The sequence below is a fragment of the Capricornis sumatraensis genome, chromosome 11 (genome assembly GCF_032405125.1).
Source record: "Capricornis sumatraensis isolate serow.1 chromosome 11, serow.2, whole genome shotgun sequence".
NCBI classification, from domain to species: Eukaryota; Metazoa; Chordata; class Mammalia; order Artiodactyla; family Bovidae; genus Capricornis; species Capricornis sumatraensis.
This window is the reverse complement of record NC_091079.1, coordinates 43784821-43811598: the sequence shown is the minus strand read 5'-3', so window position 1 is coordinate 43811598 and position 26778 is coordinate 43784821. Positions and strand designations below refer to the sequence as shown.

General features: G+C 40.1%; 1 protein-coding gene across 2 annotated transcripts; it reads right to left on the bottom strand.

Moving 5' to 3' along the window:
• Window positions 1–493: 493 nt before the first annotated feature.
• UBXN2B (UBX domain protein 2B) lies at window positions 494–26128 on the bottom strand. Of its 2 annotated transcripts, XM_068984004.1 has the most exons (8): window positions 26045–26128; window positions 19284–19387; window positions 11060–11210; window positions 10191–10274; window positions 8796–8905; window positions 6360–6497; window positions 1834–1995; window positions 494–709 (listed from the first exon to the last, which is right to left on the bottom strand). In XM_068984004.1, the coding sequence occupies exons 1-8, from the start codon at window positions 26126–26128 to the stop codon at window positions 547–549; spliced, it is 996 nt and encodes a 331-aa protein (XP_068840105.1). In that variant the 3' UTR covers window positions 494–546. The 2 variants fall into 2 exon arrangements, with proteins under 2 accessions (XP_068840105.1, XP_068840106.1); XM_068984005.1 differs by lacking the exon at window positions 6360–6497.
• Between the last annotated feature and the right edge of the window lie 650 nt (window positions 26129–26778).

The following is a 26778-nucleotide window of genomic DNA, read 5'->3' as shown; positions in this document are numbered from 1 at the left end:
CTGTACTTTCTGACATGAGTAAAATAGCTAAGTCAGCAAGTAGAAAGGAATTATTTATCTTACTAGGAGAAATAACTACTATATGACCCAAGTATTTAAATATCAGAATACAGACACACTTCCCAGTATACATTACAGAAAATATTTCAAAGTGTTTGATCAGATTTCTTAATGGCTGCTGATCAATGCAGCATCAAGAAACTTTAGTGCAAATTTTACCAAATTCACTTGTCAAAAATGGCATTTTGTTCATTTTCTGTGCAAACAAGTGCTGTTACATTAACTCTGAGCATGTATCAAATTGGTTTGCCTGAATATTTAAAAGCTATCAATGGAAGCCAGCCCTTTTGGCTAAAACTTCAAACATATGTTACCTTAACATCTATTCCTAGTCCAAATTTGTCTGTCCTCAAGCTGGAAGATTGAAGAATTAAGTCAAAATTTATCTGTATAAATAATAAAAATAGTTCTTTACGCTCTTAAGTATTTTCCTCACTAATATGGCACATTACCACTCCTACATGCTACTGCATAGGTAGGACAGTATCATTTTAGCTGCTGCAGTATCACAGTGTTAAGAATATCTGCTTCTTGTAGTGTCAGGCTTTCATCTGTTAGCACTTTGTTTGGAAACGAAGTCACGAGAATAAAGTCAAGAGTTGCAAATTCAGGACGAGACTGCACAATAAAGTCCCGGACATCCAGGATCCTGAAGAAATAAGATGAAAATAATTTGTGATATGGAAGTTTTATTGTCATTTAAGCTTTTTAGCTAAAATTAGATAATAATTAAAATAAATCACACAGTTCTAATCCTTATTTAAATATGTTATAACCTTCTTTAATTTCAATGGATGGATTTATCTTGGCTTTCAGGTAAAACATGAGGATTAACTCTGGAGAGTACCTAACAGTTACTTTCACTGTAAATAGACACAATCTCCAGGTGAGTTGTTCTATCAAAGAAACATTAACAATGCTACTACACTGAACTACCAGGGCTGATTTTTTTCATAGTATAAAATATCTTAGTAGCACATGATCCAGAAAAAGGTACCTCAGGTGAGCCTATGTCAACGTGAATCTGTATCTACAAAGAGTGTTTAAGAAAATTACTTTTATACAGACACAGTAACTCAACTAAGATCATAAATGTTATCTTAGTGGGACACAGTGAACAATAAAAATAATATCTTATTAGCATAACAAATGAATGCTAAAATGACATTTAAAACTGTTTATTTGAAATACTTGATAACAGTACAATTAAACTTTATTTACACTACAAATCTCTATGTAGATTATTAATCCTACAGGGTTAGGGCTTCCCTGATAGCTCAGTTGGTAAAGAATCCGCCTGCAATACAGGAGACCTGATAATGCCTAGGTTGGCAGGATCTCCTGGAGAAGGGAAAAGCTATCCACTCCAGCATTCTGGCCTGGAGAAGTCCATGGACTTCTGTATAGTCAACGGGTCCCAAAGAATAGGACACGACTGCGACTTCCACTTTCAATCAGGGTTATCATAAAATTTTAAAGGGGTAAAGTCCAAATAAGGTTTTACTAAAGCAAATCAAATCTGATTCAACTTTTCCTGGTTTTAGCAACAGTGCAAAATGACAGCTTTTAACAATTTTCTTTATTTCTAAGTGGTATCTGTATTTGCATTAGTATTTGGACAGTTTACAGAGGACGTTTAAGTACTAATTGTTTGACTTCTTATTTCAAGTTTTTCTGTCAAAAACTTACTTCAAATGTAAACCTAAGCAATTTCATATTTTTCCTGACTCAAGATGCACCCAGATTTACAAAGATAAGTCAACCTGAGCTTACCTGTGTGTACTGTTGAATCTCTGTATCAAACGGCTCCCATCTGCTAACCTGACCTGGATTTTGGTGGTTGGCATGGAATCGTCAATAAGAACCACTGCATTGAATAGTGACTTCTCCTCCTCTTCTGGGGAGGAAGGTGTACTGACTATTTCAGGTGTGAGGCTAAGGAAGAAGAATTAAAGAACCAGAACGCAAATATGAACATATAAGACGCACGACACACTGCAGACAGTAGAAGCACCACTCAGACCTGCAGCGGACTCTCTGGTCGTCCTGCCATCACGTCTGCACCAGCGAGAACATGGCTTCCTTTGGGATATCCTATTTTTCTTTCAAACTCTTTTATTAAAATTATTCTGGGTCCTACGATTCTGATTTAGTTTATCCAACTTCTTTTGAAAGCCTCACTCTAGATTTCTTCCTCCTTCATCCCTTTGAAATTTCATGAGACTGTTGGGCACAATGGTCTTCAGTCAGAAACCCGAGCAACTTGGAGTTTATGTCCAAGACTGACCATGAGCACAGACAGATTTCAGATCCTAGTTTCGTCAATTTGTGTGAACTCAAGTATGTAAATTAATCTCTTTGAATCCCAGTTCTATCATTTATAAAAAGGAAATAATCATGTTACGAAAGTCTGTTATAGTAATACAGTGCTCAAAACAGTGTTTCAAGAGGTGTCACTGTATTTGTGCATATCATCCATACTAAGCTATTAATTTAAACTTAGTTGATACTTTAAAAATCTGATTTAAGTAGTTCCTGTTTTACAAAAAAGAATAAGAAATCTAACATATGGTGATGACAGTGATAAACAAACAGACTCTGTATGATTTCAATACCTTTAGACCATGAAATTTTTGCCTCTGGTTTTATACCCCTGGATATGTTCCAGTATCTCCTAGTTTATAGTCTATGGGGAACCTGAATAAAATTTGTATCCTACTGTTACATGAAAACTGTATAAATCTTAATTACACTGAGTTGGTTCACAGTGCTTTTCAGGTCTATATAATTCTCCTTCACTGTATAGTCTATTAATTTTTGAGAGTTGGTATCGAAACTCTAACTAAAGATCTTACTTTATCGACTTAATATATGGTGACGAGTATGTAATGAACCTTGTGTGATATGATCTCTTTCCAGTGGACCGTGGTTACTAGCAACCATAGTGCCTCCTAATGCTAGCAGGATGACCCATAACCGTAAGCTGAAAGTGAACATCAAAAACAGAGCGCTCTTTTGGTTAAGCAATTAGAACAAATACAGCCAAGTTCTTTAAAGACATCACATCTTAGCCTTATCTCAGTTATCTTTTAAGGGATCTTCTGACAATCTTGATGTTTATTCTTTCAAATGTTGAGACTTAGATGGGTCCCTATGTTACTTTTGAAAAAAAAAAAGAAAAAAATCTGTTAGGATCGAGGCCCCATGAGCATTTGTGCTTTATTCTAGTACAAACCAAGCTCATTATGGCTCTTATTCCCACCCCAAAGCTTTCTCAGCCTATACAGCCAAGTGGGAAAAGTAATTGGCACTTCCTGCTACACTTTGCGTTTCCTTAGCTACCTCCTGACACATACTACAGAGCCAATTTCAGAATGTATATGATAAAGACATGGAAAAGGAGAAAACGATGATCTGCAGTCACTGATCAGGTAGTATTAAGGAACTTCCTGTCAAGCTTGTAATTCAGGGTTGAAGAGCTGTACCACCAAGGTGGGTTACTGTGCCAACAGGAGGACAGGAGGCAATGAACCCTCTCCCTCTGCGTCCCTATTCCCAGGTCTCCACACTGTCATCACCAGCAGCAGCACATTCAAGTTCTGGAGTAAGGGAGGCGCCATGGCTAACAGCATGGATCCAGGAGCCTGACTCCAGGGCTGATTTCACCACTAGTCAGACATGTGACCGGCAGCAAGTCGTTTCACCTCTCTGTGCCCGAGTTTCCTCAGTTGTAAAACAGAGACAACAGCTGCACTATTGCAAAGATTAAATTAACTCGATCTGTAAGCACGTCAGTGCTTCTATATAGTTGGCTATTAATATTCTAACTGTTGTCCTAACAACAACCAGGGGAGGAAAAGTTACTCATCACCCCACTGGCACACGGGGTTCTGGGGTTCTCTCCATGACATCAGGTTGCCTCACACTGCTCTTTCTGTGCTTTAATGCTTTCTGTTTAAAAAAAAATTCGGGCCAGCTAAGCTACTTCTCAAAACACGAAAATAAAGTGCAGGGTGGGAACTCTAAGAAGAAAAGCTTTCATGCATTTCTTTGTATGATGTGTGTGTGTGTCAAAGTGAAATTACATGGAACAACAATTAAAGACAGGTATAATGAACTGACACTGAATTCTTCCCTATGCTGAGAAACGAAAGGGGAAGAGAGAACCACTGTGCACAAGGCAACTGAGAAGAACTTGGAAAGGAAGGAGTCACAAGAACAGGAACACAGGGCACCCTAGAGGGCATGGTGGCGACACAGCCAATTCAACATACCACCTCAGTGACGTGTGGAAAATGGAGGGTCACGTTTACCAGCACACATTATTATGTTCATGAAGAGTCCAGTCATGGCTACTATAAAGGAGTCCACCATACATCATGCCACACTCACTCGTTTCTAAATTGTGCTTAGCAAAGTCCTGGGGTTCACTGTCTGGAGATATCTAAGACAATCCCCTCTTTCTGCAATCAGAATTCTATATGTGTTTCCATAATCTGAAGAAAGAGTTTGGCTGCTCAAAATATACTGAAAATAACCAACTTAAGGACATTGCTTTGGCTGTAAGAGCTTAGCAATTACTTACAGCAGAGAGATGCTCACAGCTACGATCTAAGATATTTACTGTTTTATCTAATCAATAATTTCCCCCTCTGAACCCACATAATCAGAAACAGGCAGGATGGCACAGTGGTAAAAAGCATGCACCTGCAGACAGAGTGCCTGGTTTCAACCTCACACTCCAACCACCTCCTAGCTTAACGACAATGGAAGAACTACTGCACCTGCAAATGGAGTGGCGACAGGCGCAGTGCAGGGAGTGGCTGTGGAGATGGAATGGTTCATGTCTATAAAGGTGCTGACAGGAGTCAGGGAGATGCAAATGACTGCCGTCTAAGTAATGCTCAAAATTCTCCAAGCCAGGCTTCAGCAATACGTGAATCATGGACTTCCAGATGTTCAAGCTGGTTTTAGAAAAGGCAGAGGAACCAGAGATCAAATTGCCAACATCCGCTGGATCATGGAAAAAGCAAGAGAGTTCCAGAAAAACATCTATTTCTGCTTTATTGACTATGCCAAAGCCTTTGACTGAGTGGATCACAATTAACTGGAAAATTCTGAAAGAGATGGGAATACCAGACCACCTGACCTGCCCCTTGAGAAATCTATATGCAGGTCAGGAAGCAACAGTTAGAACAGGACATGGAACAACAGACTGGTTCCAAATAGGAAAAGGAGTACGTCAAGGCTGTATATTGTCACCCTGTTTATTTAACTTCTATGCAGAGTACATCATGAGAAACACTGGTCTGGAAGAAGCACAAGCTGGAATCAAGAAATATCAATAACCTCAGATATGCAGATGACACCACCCTTATGGCAGAAAGTGAAGAGGAGCTAAAAAGCCTCTTGATGAAAGTGAAAGAGGAGAGTGAAAAAGCTGGCTTAAAGCTCAACATTCAGAAAATGAAGATCATGGCATCTGGTCCCATCACTTCATGGCAAATAGATGGGGAAACAGTGGAAACAGTGTCAAGACTTTTATTTTTTTGGGCTGCAAAATCACTGCAGATGGTGACTGCAGCCATGAAATTAAAAGATGCTTACTCCTTGGAAGGAAAGTTATGACCAACCTAGACAGCATATTAAAAAGCAGAGATATTACTTTGCCAACAAAGGTCCGTCTAGTCAAGGCTATGGTTTTTCCAGTGGTCACGTATGGATGTGAGAGTTGGACTGTGAAGAAGGCTGAGCTCCGAAGAATTGATGCTTTTGAACTGTGGTGTTGGAGAAGACTCTTGAGAGTCCCTTGGACTACAAGGAGATCCAACCAGTCCATCCTAAAGGAGATCAGTCCTGGGTGTTCTTTGAAAGGACTGATGCTGAGGCTGAAGCTCCAATACTTTGGCCACCTGATGCAAAGAGTTGACTCATTGGAAAAGACCCTGATGCTGGGAGGGACTGGGGGCAGGAGGAGAGGAGGACGACAGAGGATGAGATGGTGGGATGGCATCATCAACTCGATGGATATGAGTTTGAGTGAACTCCGGGAGTTGGTGGACAGGGAGGCCTGGTGTGCTGCAACTCATGGGGTTGCAAAGAGTCGAACACGACTGAGCGATTGAACTGAAGTATAACATTACTTACTAACACTATCACCAAAATTGCACATCTGATTTCATCAGCGAGGTCTTCACAATTCGTATCTTAGTTTTTATTTTTAATCTCTAGGTTATTGTGCTCTCAAAGAAAATTCATGTTGAACAAAGACAAGTATTTTTCTCACTTTAGTATTTTACCTTCCAAGTTTCTGTCCTTCTCCACTAAAAGCCTTGAACCTCAACCTAGGCTTTACGTATTCTTGATCCTGATGGTCCTCCATGTCCAAATTCAAGTGTCCTCCATGAACCAGTCGCTGAAGCTCCAGGGGAATCTCTCTTAAAACAAGAAAACCCACAATGAGATATGACCACACATATGTCAGAATAGCGTTCATCAAATAAGAGCACAAATAACAAGTGCTGGCAAGGATGTAGGGAAAAAAGAACCTGTATCCTGTTACTGGGAGTGCTTCTGACAGAGCGCTGAGCTGTGGGATGGCATTTATAGCTCGGTCAGCATTAGAAAAGCCCCCCAGGACCTAACAGGTAGTGCGGTATTTCTTTCTAAACACCCTGGCGGAAGGCTGGAAGTTTGACAGGGGTGGTTTTGATTATCGTCTGATTCGTGTGTGACACCCTCCCGCAGGCAACTGTTGTTTTTTTTGTATTGTATTAACATGCTTTGAACTTTTCAGGAACTCACCTGCCATATAAACCAAAGAAAGATTGTACTTTGTTTCGTCTGGAACTTAATCAAGTCTCTGACTGCACTACCAGGTATAGTAATGAAGTTGCTAACTTCACACACCTCACTACTCCATTACTCTGATTTATGTTGTCATATCTGCATGATAAGTACTAGACTGCACACAGGTGTGCAGTCTGTGTGTTTGCATGCTCAGTTCCCCAGTCGTGTCCGACTCTTTCAAACCCCATAGACTACAGCTCACCTGGCTCCTCTGTCTATGGGATTTTCCAGGCAAAAATACTAGAGTGGGTTGCCATTTCCTCCTCCAGGGGATCTTCCCAACCCAGGGATCTAACCCAAGTCTCCTGCCTTGGCAGGTGGATTCTTCACCACTGAGCTATCCGGGAACCAAGCTATCTACTTTGTTATATTTTGGTTATGTTATATATTGAAATCTGTGTAATTTCATGATAAATTACCTTCCTTTACTTCTTCACCATATTTAAGATAAATGTTACATGTAACTTTTAGACATAATATGCATAGACTGATTATTTTATCTATAAACACTTCCTTGAGGATAGTCAAGATGGTGTTATAAAATATGTCATAAAGCAGGGGGCAATGATTATACAGCTGACAACCACTATCTGACCATCAATCATTTTTTTCAAGGTGCCTTTTCTAAGATTGTTCTTGATCATAATTTGAACTTGAGGATACAGTGTGGCTCAAATGAAAACATCCCTTTGGTATTCCAAGATGGAATGTTAACCTACAAAGTTCATAGAGTATTTATTTTCATTTAATAATAAATTAGTTTGGATTTTATGGATAGCACACTCATCATCGACATGGTCTTTCCTTCTCCCATCCTGAAGTAAGTGTTATTTCAACAGTCCTGTTGATCTTCACCAGGCAGACGACCACTCCCCCCGGCCCCAGCTGCTCCCAGTATGCTCAGTGACTCTGCAAACTCCCAAGCCCGTGGCCCTGACCTCATCTCTTGACCTTGCATTTACCACCAGCACACACTGCCTGCCGGGACAGCCTCCCACCTTTCTCAATGACTTCCTTCCCAATTACAGCACGTCTTACGAAACCTTCTTTGGTATTCTGACGTTATATGGGAGAATTCAACTTCAAAATCCAAGCAAATTAATGTCCTAAAATGCCTTTCCTTCAGAGTTCCACCTCCACTCCCCTCCTACCACTCTGCTAGGATAAATTTCACCACCTGGGAAAGCCCCACCTTCAACTCCTGGATGGAGAGTAGCCTCCTGTTCTGAGCCCTTCACTGCTACTCACATTTCCCAGCTTATAACCGGCCTGATGTTTCTTTCGCTGTAAAAGGGATGATCACTTTTCAGCTAGTGAAAATAAACAGCTCTTGTAGCAAAATCACTCAAGTCCTTGTCCTTCAGCCACAAGGGCTGGTGAGTTACAACGTTCTTCAGATAGGTCAGGGCACTGTAAATCTGGTTTCAAAAATTTTAACTTCAAACTAACCTTCTGAATTCTTCTGCCAGCAGTAATGCCATTTAAAAAGATTTCTAATATAAGCGGCTTTCAGGCATACATGCAGTGAGTTACCCTGTCAACAGTAAGCAGGACACGGCTTAGCAGATGGGCAGACACCTACTGATCAATTCACAAATTCATGACACTACGATGCTGCTTCTCAGAACTGGGACCACAGCTTCATGAGATTTTAAAAGGAACCAATATCTACTGCTCACCGAGTTAAGAACCAGTGACTTATAGATACCAATGTGTCCTTTATATACTTAAAATACCCTTCCCCCGAGCAACTATTTACAGAATATATTCCAATATTTCACTCTTAAAAACCAGTGGAGCACTTCTGACTGGTGGTCTGTTTAAAAAAACAAACAAACAAAACTTCCACCCTCAGTAATAGACAAAATCTAAGTAACATATCTTACCCTCTCTTAACAGACTCCAGAAACTGGGCATTTGTTGGGTCACTGTAAGGTCTCAATTCTCCATCATCCAAGCTGAAACCATTGCTCCACAGTTTAAGCAAAATTTGAACCTTTCGAGCATAGAAAAAAGAAATACAAGAATGTGCCTGCATTACACAATTTTACTTTTCAAACACGTTATTTACTACTTACTTACAGTATGAAGTATACACTTCCCTGGTGGTCCAGCAGTTAAGAATCTGCCTGCCAATGCTGAGGTAACAGGTTCGACCCCTGGTTGGGGAGCTAACATCCCATGTGCTTCAGGGCAACGAAGTCCATGTGCCACAATTACCGAGTCCAAGCTCTAAAGCCTGTGCTCCACAAGAGAACCCACTGCAATGAGAAGCCTGTACACTACAACTAGAGAGTAGCCCCCATTTACTTCAACTATAGAAAGCCTGTGCAGCACTGAAGACCCAATGCAGCCAAAAATAAATTAAAAAGAAAAAAACAAATATTTAAAAATATATACAAAGCTTTTTGTACTATGTCAAATAAAGACATAAATGGAACCATGTGTGCTTCCTGAGATTTGTATTTGGCTTAACAAACTGACAATGGCTGAAGTATCAAAGATGCCACTGTTGGAGCCTGGCCTTGAAGTACAATTATTTCTAGTTCATTGAGAAGATCAAAGTCATGAGAGAAGCCACTGCCACTCCACATCCACTCTTCCCCTTCATCTGTACTCATATTCTTCTCTGCTTCATGCCAGGGAACACGATGGAATCTCCAGCGACCCTCCGAAGTAAACTCCTCATCATGTTGAAAATGAGACGGTTAACTCCAAAATTTCAAAAAGCAAAAACAAAGACTGACTTTAGATATTCCTACGTTTGTCCATACGTGTTGTGTCGAACTCTTTCCAACCATGTGGACTGTAGCCTGCCAGGTTCCCCTGTCCATGGGGTTCTCCAGGCAACAAGACGAGAGTGGACTGCCATTTCCTTCTCCAGGGGATCTTTCCAATCCAGGGATCGAACCCACGTCTCTTGTGTCTCCTGTATTGGCCGGTGACTGAATACGACTTGGGTCACCTGGGAAGCCCAATGTTTCTATGTATATAACTCAGCTAATTCTATACCATGATGGTATGCCGTTTATAATAATTATTATAACATTTATGTAACTCATGACAGTGAATGATACATTCTTTCACAAACGGTTATATATCTCTAAGTGCAAGGCACAGCTGAGATACAAAACACAAAATTTGAATCTGAAAACTTACACATTAATCTTTTTAATCAATACTTCAAAAAATAACAGAAAAAGATTTTCAATTTTTAATTTTATAACAGTAGTAACTAGCAGCAAAAATGAACAATTTCTGATTTTTATTACTGTACCTACATCTTGCAACTGATTTTCTCCATAGATGTATTCAGACTGCTTACAAAAGGAATTACCCAATCTGTATCCACCACCTGTAAAAGACTAAAAACACACAGCAAGTGGGTTAAAAATTCAGTCTTATTAAAGCAAAATGTATGATAATGTATGATATATATTTTAAAACTAGATCAATTATAATTAGCCACACTGGTTTATACTTTCCAGGAAATTTTTACATTAAAATAAAGGTCTTATGTTACAGAGATGTATACTCTAGTATATTATTTTCTTCCCATAAAATCATGAAGTGACTCAGAAGCTGAAATAACTTATGCCAATCTTAAATTAGGAAATACATTCATACACTGAAATAATATTTTTAAGTAGAAATAGGCTTTTAAAACTCACCATTAATATTTTATAACAAGTCTTATAATAAAATTATAATTCTTGAATCATATTTGACAAAGCATTAAGAGCTTCATAGAGAAAGGAAGAATTTAATAAAGTCAGTATAAATTACCCTGAAGAAAAGCTCCATACTTATTTTATAAGCAGCTTTGATTCAACTGTAATGAATCAACTGAACTGTACTTTTTATTGTTACACTAATCACAAGCTCTTCTATTTTTCAGGTGAGGTAGCTTATGAAGTAAAAACATTCATATCATATATGGGTTTTTAATCATCACATTCATCACATTCATACAAATGCTAAGAAACTGCTTTAATTTTTGATTAATAGAAAGTTATAGACTTTGAAAAATAATGGGAATATGTGAAACAGAAATATACAGTTAGAGAAATAGTGTCTGCAAATAATATAAAAATCCACAGCAGATCAAGTATACTGATAGCATGTTTAGTTTTAAAACTTCAGCCCTTACCTTAGATTTGTCATCACCCGAGGCTCTTGTGGCTTCATTCAGAGGGACGGCCCCGTGTTCCCTCGCCTCTCTGAAAAGTTCATTCACAATTTTCCCAGTTGAAGGCTGAACTATATGTAATCCACTGCATTCATGCTCACGTGAAAAGAACCTTTAAACATTGTAAAGTTCATGAATAAAAACAGAATGCAAGCATAAACTACTTTAAAGCAAAAGACTAAACAGTCTTAGGAAATGACTTTTATTTAAAGAGAGCCATTTCTATGGCTTTTGTGGAAGTACTTAATTTTAAAATTGGGATCAAAGAATTAAGAAGTAAAGAGTTCATTCATCTACTTTCTCATGGAGTTTGAGGAAATGCTGGTAGCAGGCTCAGCATGCCACCTGAGAACTAGCTTGCCTCTTCCTCCCTCCCCCTCTGTGACTGCTGATCTATCGGCGTGATCCTGGGAAAGCACTGCTGACAACCAGAAGCTAAGTCTCCTCCCCAGAGGAACTCACATTTCACAGGACTTGGTTAGTGAAGAGCCCTCTAGATTTAGACGACATGAACATCTAAATCCACAGGCCTACACAGAGTTTACTCCTCAGAGAGCTCTGACTGAAAAATTAACCTCCCCCCACGTTAAAGGTTGTAATCTCCCGGTGTTAAAGGGCTTCCTTGGTGGCTCAGATGATAAAGAATCTGCTTGCAATGCAGGAAGCCTGGGTTAGATCCCTGAAGAAGGGCATGGCAACCCACTCCAGTATTCTTGCCTGGAGAATCCCATGGACAGAGGAGCCTGGTGAGCTACAGTCCACGGGGTCGCAAAGAGTCGGACATGACTGAGTGACTAACACTTTCACACTTTTTCACTATGTTAAAGGTAAATAATTCAGACCACAATTTTCTCAATGTGTTAACTATGCAGTGAACCATTTCTCCTCTCTTTTCTATTTCCTCATAAAAGCTTCCTTCACATAAATTAGTACACTATTTTATCTTTCAAGATTTTTTCCAATCAAGAATGTCAGAAAATATAACCAATGAAATATAAACAAGGAGATTTTCAGAATAAGATGTAAATCAAAGCTCATTTCCTTAACTACCCATACCCTCCACTCCAGTTCCCAATCTACACTGAACTGACTCAGAAAATGAAACAGAGGGGGAAAATTCTATCAGCGCTGAAGACCAGGATAGAGTCACCTTCAAGGCTTTCTCCAGATGAGTTCATGCAAAACGAAACAGGAAAGGGAAGGGAAGCTCTGCTCTCAACTCACTGTCCATGGAGGAAAGATCCAAGAGGAGAACAGTGGACACCAGCAGAACCACACTAACAAGGCTGGTTCACAGCTAGGGGTGGCTGGGTGGACTCCAAGCTCCTGGTGCCCTTGGGGAGGGACGTGAGGTCCAAGTTTAGCCAGAACAGGAGCCAACTGAAGCCCTCCTGCCAAGCTGATCCTCAGAGGGCCCCATGCAACAAACCAAGGCCAGGCACTGCCATGGTTGGCTTTAAGACTAGGGTCCGTGCAAGAAACTAGTAGTCATGTAGGAATGTGAGAGCTATAAAGAACTCTGAGTGCCAAAGAATTGATACTTTCAAACTATGGTGCTGGAGAAGACTCTTGAGAGTTCCCTGGACAGCAAGGAGATCAAACCAGTCAACCCTAAAGGAAATCAACCCTGAATACTCACTGGAAGGACTGATGCTGAAGCTCAAATACTTTGGCCACCTGATGTGAACAGCTGACTCATTGGAAAATGCTGGGAAAGACTGAATGCAGGAGAAGTGGGTGACAAAGGATGAGATGGTTGGATGGCATCACCGACTCAATGGACATGAGTTTGAGCAAACTCCGGTAGATGGTGAAGGTCAGGGAGGCCTGGTATGCTGCAGTTGATGGAGTTGCAGAGTCGCACATGGTCTGAACAACAGGGCAAGAAAGAGCCTGACAGCTGATGCATGCCTTAAATGGCAGTATGAGAAGGGAAGGGGGAAGGAGGGAAGGGGACGGAGTGGGGAGCTTCTGCTGCAGGCTCTCCCTGCTGTCCTGGGTCCCTAATCTCAAGAGCCGAGTTACAAAGCTCCTTCCTCTCAGTCTTGGTAAGAAAGACCTTACAGGAAAAACTGGGCACAGGAAAAGATTTACTAACTTCTTTATGGCCTCCGAATTTTTATTACCAGTATAAGAAATCTCTGCCTGCCTTGAGGTCTATTTTCTTCCAGAAATTTTATTGTTTCCCTTTTATTATTTAGATCCACAATCCATCTTTCGTCTCTTTCATAAGTATGCCTTTATACTTACTTCTCTCTTGCTCTATTTAACTCATCTGATCATCATTTGTCTCTGCCCAGAGATAACAACTTCCTCTGTAGGGATGACTCTCAAATATAGGTTTTCAGAGCCTCTTACTTATGGTCCAGTGCTGAACTGAAAAGCACCTACTTGAATCCAGTTCATCTCTTCCCATGAATAATCACATTTTCCTTAGGTACTAGATTAAGAACTTTTCAGAGTTCTCTCCCATCTCTTACTCTCTTTTCCATGTCACCACATTTCTATTCCACATCATCATGTTTCTATAATAAAATCTTTTGAAAGTATCCACACCAATGTCACTCTTTCTCCTCCATTCCACTGACATCACCCTAATCCTAATCCTAAATTTTACCAGCATACTCTTTGGGATCACTGTAGTTGTTTTTTCTCTTGATGTCTTATCTTGTTTTCCCCATTACTCTTTATTTAATATGGTACTGCCAGTCCTATTTTTCTAAAGGTATTATAATAATAACTAACATTTATCATAAAAAGCGTCTTGATGAAAGTGAAAGAGGAGAGTGAAAAAGTTGACTTAAGGCTCAACATTCAGAAAACGAAGATCATGGCATCTGGGCCCATCACTTCATGGCAAATAGATGGGGAAACAGTGGGAACAGTGTCAGACTTTATTTTTCTGGGCTCCAAAATCACTGCATATGGTGACTGCAGCCATGAAATTAAAAGATGCTTACTCCTTGGAAGAAAAGTTATGACCAACCTAGACAGTATATTCAAAAGCAGAGACATTACTTTGCTGACTAAGGTCCATCCAGTCAAGGCTATGGTTTTTCCTGTGGTCATGCATGGATGTGAGAGTCGGACTGTGAAGAAGGCTGAGCTCCGAAGAATTTATGCTTTTGAACTGTGATGTTGGAGAAGACTCTTGAGAGTCCCTTGGACTACAAGGAGATCCAACCAGTCCATTCTGAAGGAGATCAACCCTGGGTGTTCTTTGGAAGGAATGATGCTGAAGCTGAAACTCCAGTACTTTGGCCACCTCATGCGAAGAGTTGACTCACTGGAAAAGACTCTGATGCTGGGAGGGATTGGGGGCAGGAGGAGAAGGGGACGACCGAGGATGAGATGGCTGGATGGCATCACGGACTCAATGGATGTGAGTCCGAGTGAACTCCGGGAGATGGTGATGGACAGGGAGGCCTGGCGTGCTGCGATTTGTGGGGTCGCAAAGAGTTGGACACGACTGAGTGACTGAACTGAACTGAACATTTATCAAGTGTTCATTTAATCCTCATAAAAATGGCATTAACTCCACTGTACAAATAAGAAATACTGAAGTTTAAGGAATTAAAAGACTCGTCCACTGCCAAAATCTTATTAGAACAGAGAGGAGAAAAACAACTGAGGTGCATCTACAACTAAAAACAGTTTTTATCACTATAATTTTTATTGTAAAATTTACAGTAAAACCATACACTGGCTTTCCCCTTTCCAAATAAGCACAGCTTTCCTTGGCCTTCCAGGCTGGCTGTGCTGTGGCAGCATCCAGGACTGGACATGTAATTTGTGGGCCCAGCACCAAAATGAAAGTGGAAGTCTCCCGTTCAAAATGTGTTAAGAATTTCAAGAGAGTAAGGGCAAAGTTTTCCAGCAAATGAAAACTGGAAAAGGTCAGTTTTCATTCCAATCCCAAAGAAAGGCAATGCCAAAGAATGTTCAAATTACCACGCAATTGCACTCATCTCACATGCTAGCAAAGTAATGCTCAAAATTTTCAACAGTATGTGAACCAAGAACTTCCAGATCTTCAAGTTGGATTTAGAAAAGGCAGAGGAACCAGAGATCAAACTGCCAAATCCAATGGATCATAGAAAAAGCAAGAGAATTTCAGAAAAACATCTACTTCTGCTTCACTGACTACACTAAAGCCTTTAACTGTGTGGATCACAGCAAACTGGAAAATCCTTAAAGAGATGGGAACACCACATTACCCTACCTGCCTCCTGAGAAATCTGTATGCAAGTTAAGAAGCAACAGTTAAAACCAGATGTAGAACAATGGACTGGTTTCAAATTGGGAAAGGAGTAAGTCAGGATTGTATATTGTCACCTTGCTTATTTAACTTGTATGCAGTGTACATCCAGCAAGATGCTGGGCTGGATAAAGCACAAGCTGGAATCAAGATTGCCAGGAGAAACATCAATAATCTCAGATATGAGATGACACCACTCTTATGGCAGAAAGCAAAGAAGAACTAGAGTCTCTTGATGAAAGTGAAAGAGGAGCGTGAAAAATCTGGCTTAAAACTTAACATTCAAAAAACTAAGATCATGGCATCTGCTCCCATCACTTCATGGCAAATAGTTGGGGAAACAGTGAAAACAATGACAGACTTTAATTTCTTGTGCTCCAAAAGTCACTGCAGATGGTGACTGCAGCCATGAAATTAAGACACTTGGCTCCTTGGAAGAAAAGCTATGACCAACCTAGAGAGCATATTTAAAAAGCAGAGACATTATTTTACCAACAAAGGTCGATATGTCAAAGCTGTGGTTTTTCCAGTAGTCTTGTATGGATGTGAGAGTTGGACCATAAAGAAAGCTGAGCGCCAAAGAATCGACGCTTTTGAACTGTGGTGTTGGTGAAGACTCTTGAGAGTCTCTTGGACAGTGAGATCAAATCAGTCAATCCTAAAGGAAATCAGTCCTGAATATTCATTGGAAGGACTGATGCTGAAGTTGAAACTCCAAAACTTTGGCCACCTGATGCAAATAACTGACTCACTGAAAAAGACCCTGATGCTGGGAAAGATTGAAGGCAGGACAAGAAGGGGAGGACAGAGGATGAGATGGTTGGATGGCATCACCAATTCGATGGACATGAGTTTGAGCAAACTCTGGGAGTTGGTGATGGACAGGGAAGCCTGGCATACTGCAGTACATGGGGTTGCAAAGAGCTGGACACGACTGAGCGACTGAACTGAACTGAAGAGCAAAGCAGTAAAGCAAGCTCGAGGCCCTTCCCAGTGAGGTTCTCTGGGTGTGCACAGAGGCCCCACATCAATGAAGCAGGCCCGGAAGCACCCTGCCTGTCCATCCTCACCTGCCACGAGGCTACCCAAGTTCTGCTGCTCCTCTTCAGCTCCCTCCTGTCATTTTTATTACTTTTTCCTTCTAGGCCTAGTCTGTCCCTTATCTTCTAGTCATTTTTAAAGGCCCAGACAGGTATCCACACTGTGCCAGATATTGTGGACACCTGTCTCACTAAATGTGCAAAACCATACTAGGATCTAATGACTTGTAGGGAACATTTTTTTAAGTTCTTATATTTTTGAAGAAGAGTTACATTTTTAAAGTCCTATTTGTGACAGAGAACCTTTTGTGGATGAATATGTAAAAGCAGGTGTCAGGTTGTCTTCTGTGAACTTTTCTGTAGATCCTGTCCCTCATTTTCTTTAAAACAGATCAAGTTATGTCTAGACTACTGAAAGTTCACATGATGGTCACACTGAAAATATACTGGCTTAAAACAACAATGAACAGATGCATGTTTCGATATTTAAAATTGTCCAAGAAGGTGGACCATTTCTGTACCAGACCAAGCAGCAGACATGCAATGAAATCAGGCAGATGTCATTGCCAAATGTGAAGCCAACAGAACTGCACACTTTCTATTCAAAAATATCACACTTAGCAAAAAGAAAAGATGGCCAATAATTTGGTTTGCAGTTGTATTTTAAGCGGATCAAACATAGCATAAGCCTCAATATATTTAATGCAGCTCCTCCTTTTGGACAAATAATTCTAGAAATCATATCTGAGGCACTAAGTCCTTAAAAATTGCCTTATCAAATTGTAAACATTAATGGCAACACTGTGTCAGCATAAAATAAAAAACAATTCACTGAAATATTTTAAGGATTATATTTGAATCCTTAAGGAAAATATTAATGTACTAATCTTAAGAAGTCAAATATTTTGATTTTTTATACCAGCAAATCAAGTCATTCAAAAACTGGTTCAAATTGGGGAAGAATAGTCAAATAACTTATGAGTAAAACTTTGGTACGTTAATATTTTAAGCACTTTCAAAGTTTCAGAGACTGTACAAATTAAGGAAGCAGCTAAAATATATATATGTCTGTGTATACATAATACATATGTATTATATAAACATGTATACATAATATACATTATATAAATGCCTATATAATACACATATATGTCTGTGTATATATAATACATACACATTATATAAATGTCTGTATATGTAATACATACACATTATATAAATGTCTGTGCATAATATATATTATACATATATATACACACATACACATATAATACATATATTATACATATATCTGTGTGTATATATATATATCAGATAAACTTAAGTGAAAGGGAAGGATATTCAGGCTGTGCCAAGATGACCAATCTGCAGACAATAAAGGAAAGACTGTACCTTCTGGTGGAGTGATGGTGGCAGTCAGCACCCTAACCGAGTGAACAGGGCACCAAGGGTGGGGGAACCCGAAACCATATGGTTCCCGGTGTAAGGTAATACACAGCAGAAAATATCACTAAGTAGTACTCCAGACAAGCATGTTTAACAAGAGACTCTTGACAAGCATGTTTAACGAGAATCTAATTGTGAGGAAACAGTGACCTTGAATGTGGGACATTTTACAAGACATCTGGGCCCAGCTCTTCAATGTCAACATAATAAGCTTTAAACAGATGAGCTAAAAGCAGACAATAGAAAGGTGGGAAGAATGCTCTGGATTCAGACTGAAAACAGGCACCATCAGTGAAATGTATGACTCCTAAATCCTCAAAGCCTCTAAGAGTATCTGATTATGGACTACGTATTAAATGACATGCAGTTAGTGCTCATTTTCTAACGTGTGAGACGTTATCAAGGAGTGTTGGCATCTTATTGGGTGTGGACTGCAGCCTCTAGGGATGAAGTTCTATCACGGCTGCAATTTACTTTCAAGTGGTTGAGTAACAAAGAGTGTGTGCACCAATGAACTGCTATAGCATATAAACAACTGGTGAATATCGGAGCAGACACAGTATATATGTTCATTACCCTAATCTTTTGATTATCTATGTATTAAAAAATTGTAAAATAAAAAGTTGGGGTGAAAATTATAAATTATAAGTGTTCTTCTTTCCATTCAGGTCTGGAAGGAAAGATAGGTTATTTTATCTCCCCTACAGGAAGAAGGAAGACAGAATAGTGACAAACAAAAAAAGTAATTTCCAGTGAATTTTTCAACTTCTGGAAAAATAAAAGACTTTCTGAGAATGAGATGTAATGGGGAAATTCAAGTTTCTCCCTAGTAATGAGATTTGTGTACTAAAAAGACATTAACGAATATATACATGGAAATAAGAAAACTCATGACAGTAAAATATACCTGGTTTCCATCTCTTAAATCTTCACTGTTGGTTCTTTTTATAGTTCAGGGGTTTTAACAACAGCAAATACTATCTATCACTATTAGATGTATCATCTTCCAATGGAAGGAAAGACAGAGTCCTGAAGTCACAGATTCTTAAATGGAGAACAAAACGCATAGAGGAGTTCTATGGATGGACTTTAAGAAACACACAAACCTTTAAAAATGATGGACAAAGCTGTACATAAATGTTCTAGGGGAAAGAGGGTGTAGCTTTTATCAGATCCTCAATGAGTCCTATGACTCAAAATAGAACCACAGTGCCCAAGAAAAATACTACTCAGTATATTATGCTATGTGAGGTCTATCCAAACATTCAGTATTTAAGATAATTTCCCCAAAATTTTCTTCTTGCTTTCTATTATAGTTTCAGAAACAGTATCTAAAAATATTTAAGAAATTACAGTTAAAAAATTCCCAAAGCCATTTAAAATAATGTGGGATTAGTGAACTAAAAAGGGATACAAGTTTGAAAAACAAAACAAAACTTACCTTTGAGGTGCTGTCTGTGGGCTTTTAAAGGCTGTAGCTTTAGGTCTATCAGATTTGGAAGCTTTGCATTTCACTTCATCTTCATATAATTCTGCCAAGGCCAACTACAGAATAACAGATTTGTTATAAAGTATAAAAACATTAGAAATAAACCCTCTGTACAGAAGGAGTAGAAAATTAACTTGTAATTGAGTAGTCAAGATTTTTAATGAAAAATGAAGGCTGCTATTTCAGAAGATGACTCCCTTCCAAAATAAAACCACTGCAGCTCTCACTAAAATGTCACACATAGTAGCATAAATTAAAGTTACAATAATAGCTTAATTACTTTCAATGAACTATTCAACAGTTTCAAAAACAATTTTGGTAACAGATTAGTTTCAAAGTTGGAACTATAATTCTTTTACAAATACTTGAAGATGTTTTACACTAATGTCAGCTTGCTCTCATTAGATCCCATGAAAATATTTCATTTAGTTCCAGTTTTCAAAATCTGAGTACATAAAACAATTTAAAAATTATTCTATTTAAAAGTTTACCAGACATATAAACTTCTAAAGTTTAGGAAAATAAGCTTCTAAAAAATAAAAGACAATGAAATATATATATATAGTTTATATAACTGTTAGAAAGCAGTATTACCAAATTATGCTTTATAGATATATGGCTGGATATCTTCTTCAAAATGAAATCAACAAAGCATACTTTTTGAAACTGCAATTTTAAGAAATTATCAAAATATTTCATTATTGTGTAAGTTATATTGTTTCCACTTTTGACATCCTTGGACAACTCAAAGACTTTCCTTAATGGCCCTTATGGCTATTCAATTAAAACTGGCATGACCCTAATCTTTGGAAAATTAAAAAAAACAAGAAATAACTCTCCTGTAAAACTCAGATTAAGTACTCCTAGAAACATGAGAAATATGAAACAATCTCCAGGGAATCTGTCCTCAGTAGGAAAAGAAAAATAGGGAACTGGGGCAAAGTTAATTTTCTAAAGATTCTATTAGTCAACCTTTAAAATATGCAAGAAACACGAAAACAAAACTGAAAGGCTTTATTTTTCCCACCTAACTTTTGACCACCACTCCATACACATATGTCAACTTTCATATTTCTATCATGTTAATTTTGCAGGAAACCTTAATCATAGAAGTATAGCGTAGCCTAAAAGAATCTTATTAAAATCCTAACTTAGGTTCTTACTGTGTGAGCTTAAGCAAATTATTTAACTTCTCTGAGCTTTAGTTCCCTCATCTTCTAATGTCTACAATAAAGGGATTACATAATGTATGTGAAGCACAAAGCAAATGCTCCATTACCAGAAGGTAGTATTAAAAACTGCTCCACAATGATTTTTATCAGTTTCCTTTTCCCCAAGATTTTTCTTGCTGCAGTATTATCTATATATCTTCTATGATCTTTTCCTACCTTATCTTCTCCAAAAGGGAGAAACAAACAAACCACCCCCACCATGCACAAAAAAATAAATGAGAGAGATGGACAAACACTCTAATTACCTGGACCCAAGGTTTTCAGAAACTTTTACCTTCAAAAATTTTCTTCAAAATGATATTCCTTTATGGATTTCCTCATGAGATGATAATATTGCTCTATGAATTATTTTTATGCTGTTCCTCCATCAATGGAAATGGTATCTGTATGTCAAAGGCCCATTATAGCCATCCTTGACAAAGCCTTTTCTAGTTTTCTTAACTAAAGTGATTTATCTTTTCTAAATCCTTATAGCATATGGCATTCTATTATTGACACATATTAAATATTACATTCTCACCATTTGTATACTTTTCTTACTATTTCATCCCCCCTACTATAATTTAGGCTTCCCAAACTGTTTCTAATGCAGAACTGGACAGGCACCCAAAAAATTCTTGTTAAATTATGTATACTACAACACAACAGGAATCACAGAGAGAGATGGGTAGATAAATTATGCTATAGATTTAAAAACGGAGATTGGGTTGGACAAAAGTTTTTTTTTTTTTTTTCATAAGCTGTTACGGAAAAAACTGAATGAACTTTTTGGCAAACTCAAAATTTCCTATAGTTTTGTACCTTGTTTTTTGCTTGAAGAAGATCTGAACAAACCCTGTCGATCAAATAATCTTCTATAAAATAAATGAATAATGCAAACAATGCCTTCTGACTCCATGAAGTGTGGAACATATATTAATAAAATAGGAATATGGAGAAAATTACATCAGACCAGGGAGTCCAACGAGCTGAAAGGTCCTAGTTATTTTTGGCACATCATTAACTTAGAAGAAAATGAATGATATTTAAAGGGAATTAACGCAAGGATCCATGATGTCCCTATAGCATCATATGGTATAAATTCATTAGCTAATTAATATTATTTGACATAGCAAATGACACCATATCTGAAGAGAAAATAAACTGATGTACTGGTTAAAACCAATAGAAAATGACAGAAAAATCTCAGTCAAAGAAAGAGATAAAAATATATGCACTGTGAAATAATTATGCACTGTTAATTATCAGGACAGATTTCCATGAGCTAAACAACTAAATCATGCAATATTTCAATCACACAGAGAGAATAAAGTATGTAAGCACGGATAATTTTTTCTCTAGAACTGGAAATGTGATGAATGTGTGAAAAGAACCTGAAACTGTGGATAAGAATATCAACAACACAGCAAAAGATTCAAAGTACTGGAACTCCCAGTCTTAGAGAGACAGCTGTCAGAAGGTATAATGTTATTGTTTACTCACTCAGTCCTGTTCTTTGTGACCTGGTGGACCTTAGCCTGCAAGGCTCCTCTGTCCATGGGATTTTCCAGGCAAGAATACTGGAGTGGGCTGCCATGCCCACCTCCAGGGGATCTTACCAACCCAGGGACTGAACCAGCATCTCCTATACTGGCAGGCAGATTCTTTACCCCTGAGTCACCTGGGAAGCCCAGAAGGTAGAATACAGACTTAAATCTAGAAGAGCGACATCAGCATCACCTGGGGGCCTTTTAAAACTGCAGGTGCTCAAACCCTGCCCTGGACCGAAAGAATCAGAAACTCAGGGTGGGGCTCAGGAATCTGCTTGAGCAAACCGTTCAGGTGACTCTGATGCACGTCAAAACTGAGAACCAAGGATAAGGGACACTGACACCAAGAGGATAAAAGTCCCAGACAGTCTTACTCTTTTCTCACTGACAGAACTCTCTTCTCTGCCCCATCCAAAGCCTATTCCAAACCCTGCTAAGTACTTAAGTTAGCCCCAATTTTTCCCCAACTCCAACCTATATGGAAATAAAGAAATAAAAAGAGAAATCTTTTTCTTTTGATATCATTCTGGAGGAAATCTGGAACAGAGTGTACCTAATCTGTTAACTCCATGTGTGTGGATAGAGGGAAGGGCATGACAAGAGACAAAGGGCTCTGAGGACGTTCAGAACTACTAATGAACACTGAGGTTTTGGGGGTGAGTACTGTCACTTTGTCATTACTTTGCCAACAAAGATCTGAATAGTCAAAGCTATGGTTTTTCCAGTAGTCACGTATGAATGTGAGAGCTGGACCATAAAGAAGGCTGAGCGCCAAAGAACTGATGCTTTTGAACTGTGGTGTTGGAGAAGATTCTTGAGAGTCCCTTGGACTACAAGGAGATCAAGCCAGTTAATCCTAAAGGAAATCAACCCTGAATACTCATTGAAAGGACTGATGCTGAAGCTGAAATTCCAACACTTTGACCACCTGATGCAAAGAGCCAACTCACTGGAAAAGACCCTGATGCTGGGAAAGATGGAAGGCAGGAAGAGAAGGGGACAACAGAGGATGAGATGGTTGGATGGCACGACCAACTCGATGCACATGAGCTTGAGCAAGCTCCGGGAACTGGTGAAGGACAGGGAAGCCTGGCGTGCTGTGGTCCATGGAGTCACAAAGAGTTGGACACAAATGAGTGACTCAACAACAAGTGTCACTTAGGAGCTTCCCAGGTGGTGCAGAGGAAAGGAACCCACCTGCCAGTGCAGGAAGCAGAAGAGACGCGAGTTAGATCCCTGGGTAGGGAAGATCCCCTGCAGTAGGAAATGGCAACCCACTCTAGTATTCTTGTCTGGAGAATCCCTTGGACAGAGAAGCCTGGTGGGCTGCAGTCTATGGGGTTACAAAGTTGGACACGACTGAGTACCTACTTACTGTCACTAACACTCCTGTCCCAAGCTTCCCCCTTAAATGTTCCCAATTCTGGAGGAGGAAGGGAGATAAAATCTACTCTCAATGTGGGACCCACGGGAAATTTCTGCTTTTAGAGTCAGAGGCTCACTGTGCTGGGAGGCTTTTGGGGGCCGACCATCCATCTTTCCTGGTGTGGTAAATGAGGAAATCTCTCCTAATTTAGAGGCTGACAAACCCTACACTGCACGGCAGCTGAGAAATAGGCACTGAGCGGTACTTCTGCTTGTTCCAATTAGTAACACATCACCTTTCTCTCCTCAATAATACTGTGAAAGACTCTTAGAGCAAGTTGTCAGGAAATTAAGAAGTATCTACTGAAAACTGAACTAACTGGGTAATGCTTAAAATAAGCACAGCTAGATTAAACAATAAAAAGATAATCCAAAAATATTCACTATCCAAGAAACCAGATGGGGAGAAGAACATTATCCAATTCTTTTAAACCTTTGATACACACTATTTCTTCATATGTCATTACTTTGGTTCTTTTGTTCTGGGGTTTCTTTGCAAATTCTTCACATTCTTATTAAATTCTAAAATAAACATTATCAATACTTAATGTATTTGAAATGCCAAATCACATTCATAAAAAAAATCAGTTATCTACCTACCGAAAAGTAGAGACTGGAAAAAAAGAGTTTATTTTCTAATTGATGGTGGAAAGGAAGCCATTCTCAAAATTAGCGACATCTACAACATTTCCAACAATTAATCATATCAATCCAGTGGACTCAGTCTAAATTTGACAAGTATGAGGTGATCATTAACCAAGCTATTCTCATTTTTCACATAAGAAATAGATTTAAATTAGACAAAGGATATTAGGTCACATAGTTTTAACTTAATAGCATTAGATGGACTAACCAGTGAAAGTTACACTATTTTTCTCCTTTAAGGGAAAAAGAACCAAATATTTAGTAAGCAAGTCTGAGCCAGGGTAATACTGAACTCAAGAGGCACTTTATAGACATTCCTTTATTTCATCCTTGACACCTGTGATCAACAATCCTGAGTTTATGAATGAAGACACAGGATCAGAGAAGTTAGGACATTTCCCCTATACTCACGTAACTACTAAGCAGCAAGGTCAAGAAGCAAGCTGAAGTTGTTCTGACCAGAAACACCATTTTTCCCCCAAGGGTACATGCTGCGTCTTAGTGATGCTGGCCTTCAATAGACAAGATCAGGGAGATGAAACCTTCCTACTCCTGGATTCTGTTTACTAATACTAAATTGAGTCATAAATAATGCAAATGTTTTATCAATAGATTGAGTTCGTTTCCTAAGCTGACACTGATTACTCCATTCTCCAAATTCATCACTGTATGCACTGCTTATCCTGGCACTCAATCATCCTCCATCTTAAAAGTGTTAGGTTAAACACATGTGTATCTTATTTAGGCAAACAATGGGTAGAAATGCCTTTCAGGCTTCTAGGCCCTTCCACAGTGTTCCAGCACCAACTGTGGATTTGATGTACTATTTATCTCTGCATTCCCAGAGCTTAGTAGTATATTACAGGGCAGGTGGTCAATATACATTCGTTTAAAGAAGCAGAATGAAGGTGTGACAATAAAGAATTATAATAGACCTTTTCTACCAAGCCTTGTAGATGGAGTGATATTCATGTTTAATTATAGTCCCCATAGGCGTTTGGGGTTTCCCAGGTGGCTCAGTGGTAAAGAATCCACTTGCCAATGAAGGAGATGGTGGTTCGATCCCTGGGTTGGGAAGATCCCCTGGAGAAGGAACTGGCAATCCACTCCAGTATTCTTGCCTGGAGAATCCCCACGGACAGAGAAGCCCGGTGGGCTACAGTCCATGGGGTCGCAAACCGCGACCGAGCACACAGAGATCTTTACTGTTTGAATTTTATCAATCATCTTACAAAGGGACAGTTAAAAAAAAACACCCTGAAATGAGTAGCGTGAAGCACCTGGCAGAGCAAGACTCGGGGCGCTGGTATTGAGGCCATTAATGTCAATGTCCTGTAACATTACAAAGTTTTACATCCCCGTTTCTTACGTGCAATGTTTTCTACCCTATAGCAGTTACGACCAGGGTGCCAGCCGACCAGGGTGCGAGCCGTAGGATGAAATACCTTTTTAGTTCACTCTGAAAGGGAAAATCTCTGATTAAAAATGAACCATTTTTACATTTAAATAAGCCAGAAACAGCATCCGAGAGAAACAAAACCGAACCGGCTTCCCTGTGACTCGACTTCCCCACGGCCACCTCAGAGTTTCCTTCTGCAGAAGTCTGACCGGAGCGTCAACCAGTGAAGCATTCAACTGACCCTTCAAAGAAGCCATTCGGAATCAACAGCTGCTTCTTAAACAGCAAGAGGGGTGGAGGGGAAACGCCGCCGGGACACCTGAGAGCGCGGGGCGCCGACACTCGTTTCTCCCGACGCCCCTGCACGGCGTGCTGCCCGGGGGAGACCCACGGAGTCCGAGTTCGGTCCCCGGGCGGGTCTGAGGAAGCTCGACCGCGACCGGAACAGCCCCACACATTCCCCAGCCGCACCGCCCGCCGCACCTGCAAGTCCCGCGCGCTTGGGGGCCTCGGTCCCGCCGCCCTCGGCTCCTCCTCGCCCGCTTCTCCACCGCCGCCCTCCGCCATCTTTCACCGCTCCCGGCGCCGCCGCCGACGCGCCTCCCGCGACTTCCGGGGCCGGTTGCCTGGCAACGGCGGGGCAGGGCGGTCCCTGTGCGCCCCCGCCTCCCCCGCCCCCCCCGCGCGCCCCTCTTCCGGCGCCCGCCCACCTGTCCGGTACCGCTCCTTTCCTTAAAGGAAGTTGGCTCAGAGTTTCCCTTCTGAGAAGGGCAGCACGGACTACCGGATTTCTTTGCCCAGTGGTGGCAATGATTTCTGGAGAGTTCATCTGATGGAAAGTGCCACCTTACTTTTCCAATCTCGGTCACATTCTCTCGTTTCCCTGCCAAGGATTGGGTGGTGCGTCGTCCCCAAAGCGTGAAGTGTTGTTGAGAAAGAACCCCGTAAACTCTCTTTGCGATTGAGCTGCTGCTGCTGCTGCTAAGTCGCGTCAGTCGTGTCCGACTCTGTGCGACCCAATAGACCGCAGCCAACCAGGCTCCCCCGTCCCTGGGATTCTCCGGGCAAGAACACGAGTGGGTTGCCATTTCCTTCTCCAATGCGTGAAAGTGAAAAGTGAAACTCAAGTCGCTCAGTCGTGTCCGACTCTTCGCGACCCCATGGACTGCAGCCCACCAGGCTTCTCCGCCCATGGGATTTTCCAGGCAAGAGTACTG

What these genes read in the sequence shown, in the direction of transcription:
- UBXN2B (XM_068984004.1), bottom strand. Translation starts at nt 26,128, where the DNA reads ATGGCGGAGGGCGGCGGTGGAGAAGCGGGCGAGGAGGAGCCGAGGGCG. An exon ending in CAAGCGCGCGGGACTTGCAG is followed by an intron (nt 19,388 to 26,044) that starts GTGCGGCGGGCG and finishes GTTATTCTGTAG; the next exon opens with TTGGCCTTGGCAGAATTATA. An exon ending in GAGAAAATCAGTTGCAAGAT is followed by an intron (nt 8,906 to 10,190) that starts GTAGGTACAGTA and finishes TATGCTCGAAAG; the next exon opens with GTTCAAATTTTGCTTAAACT.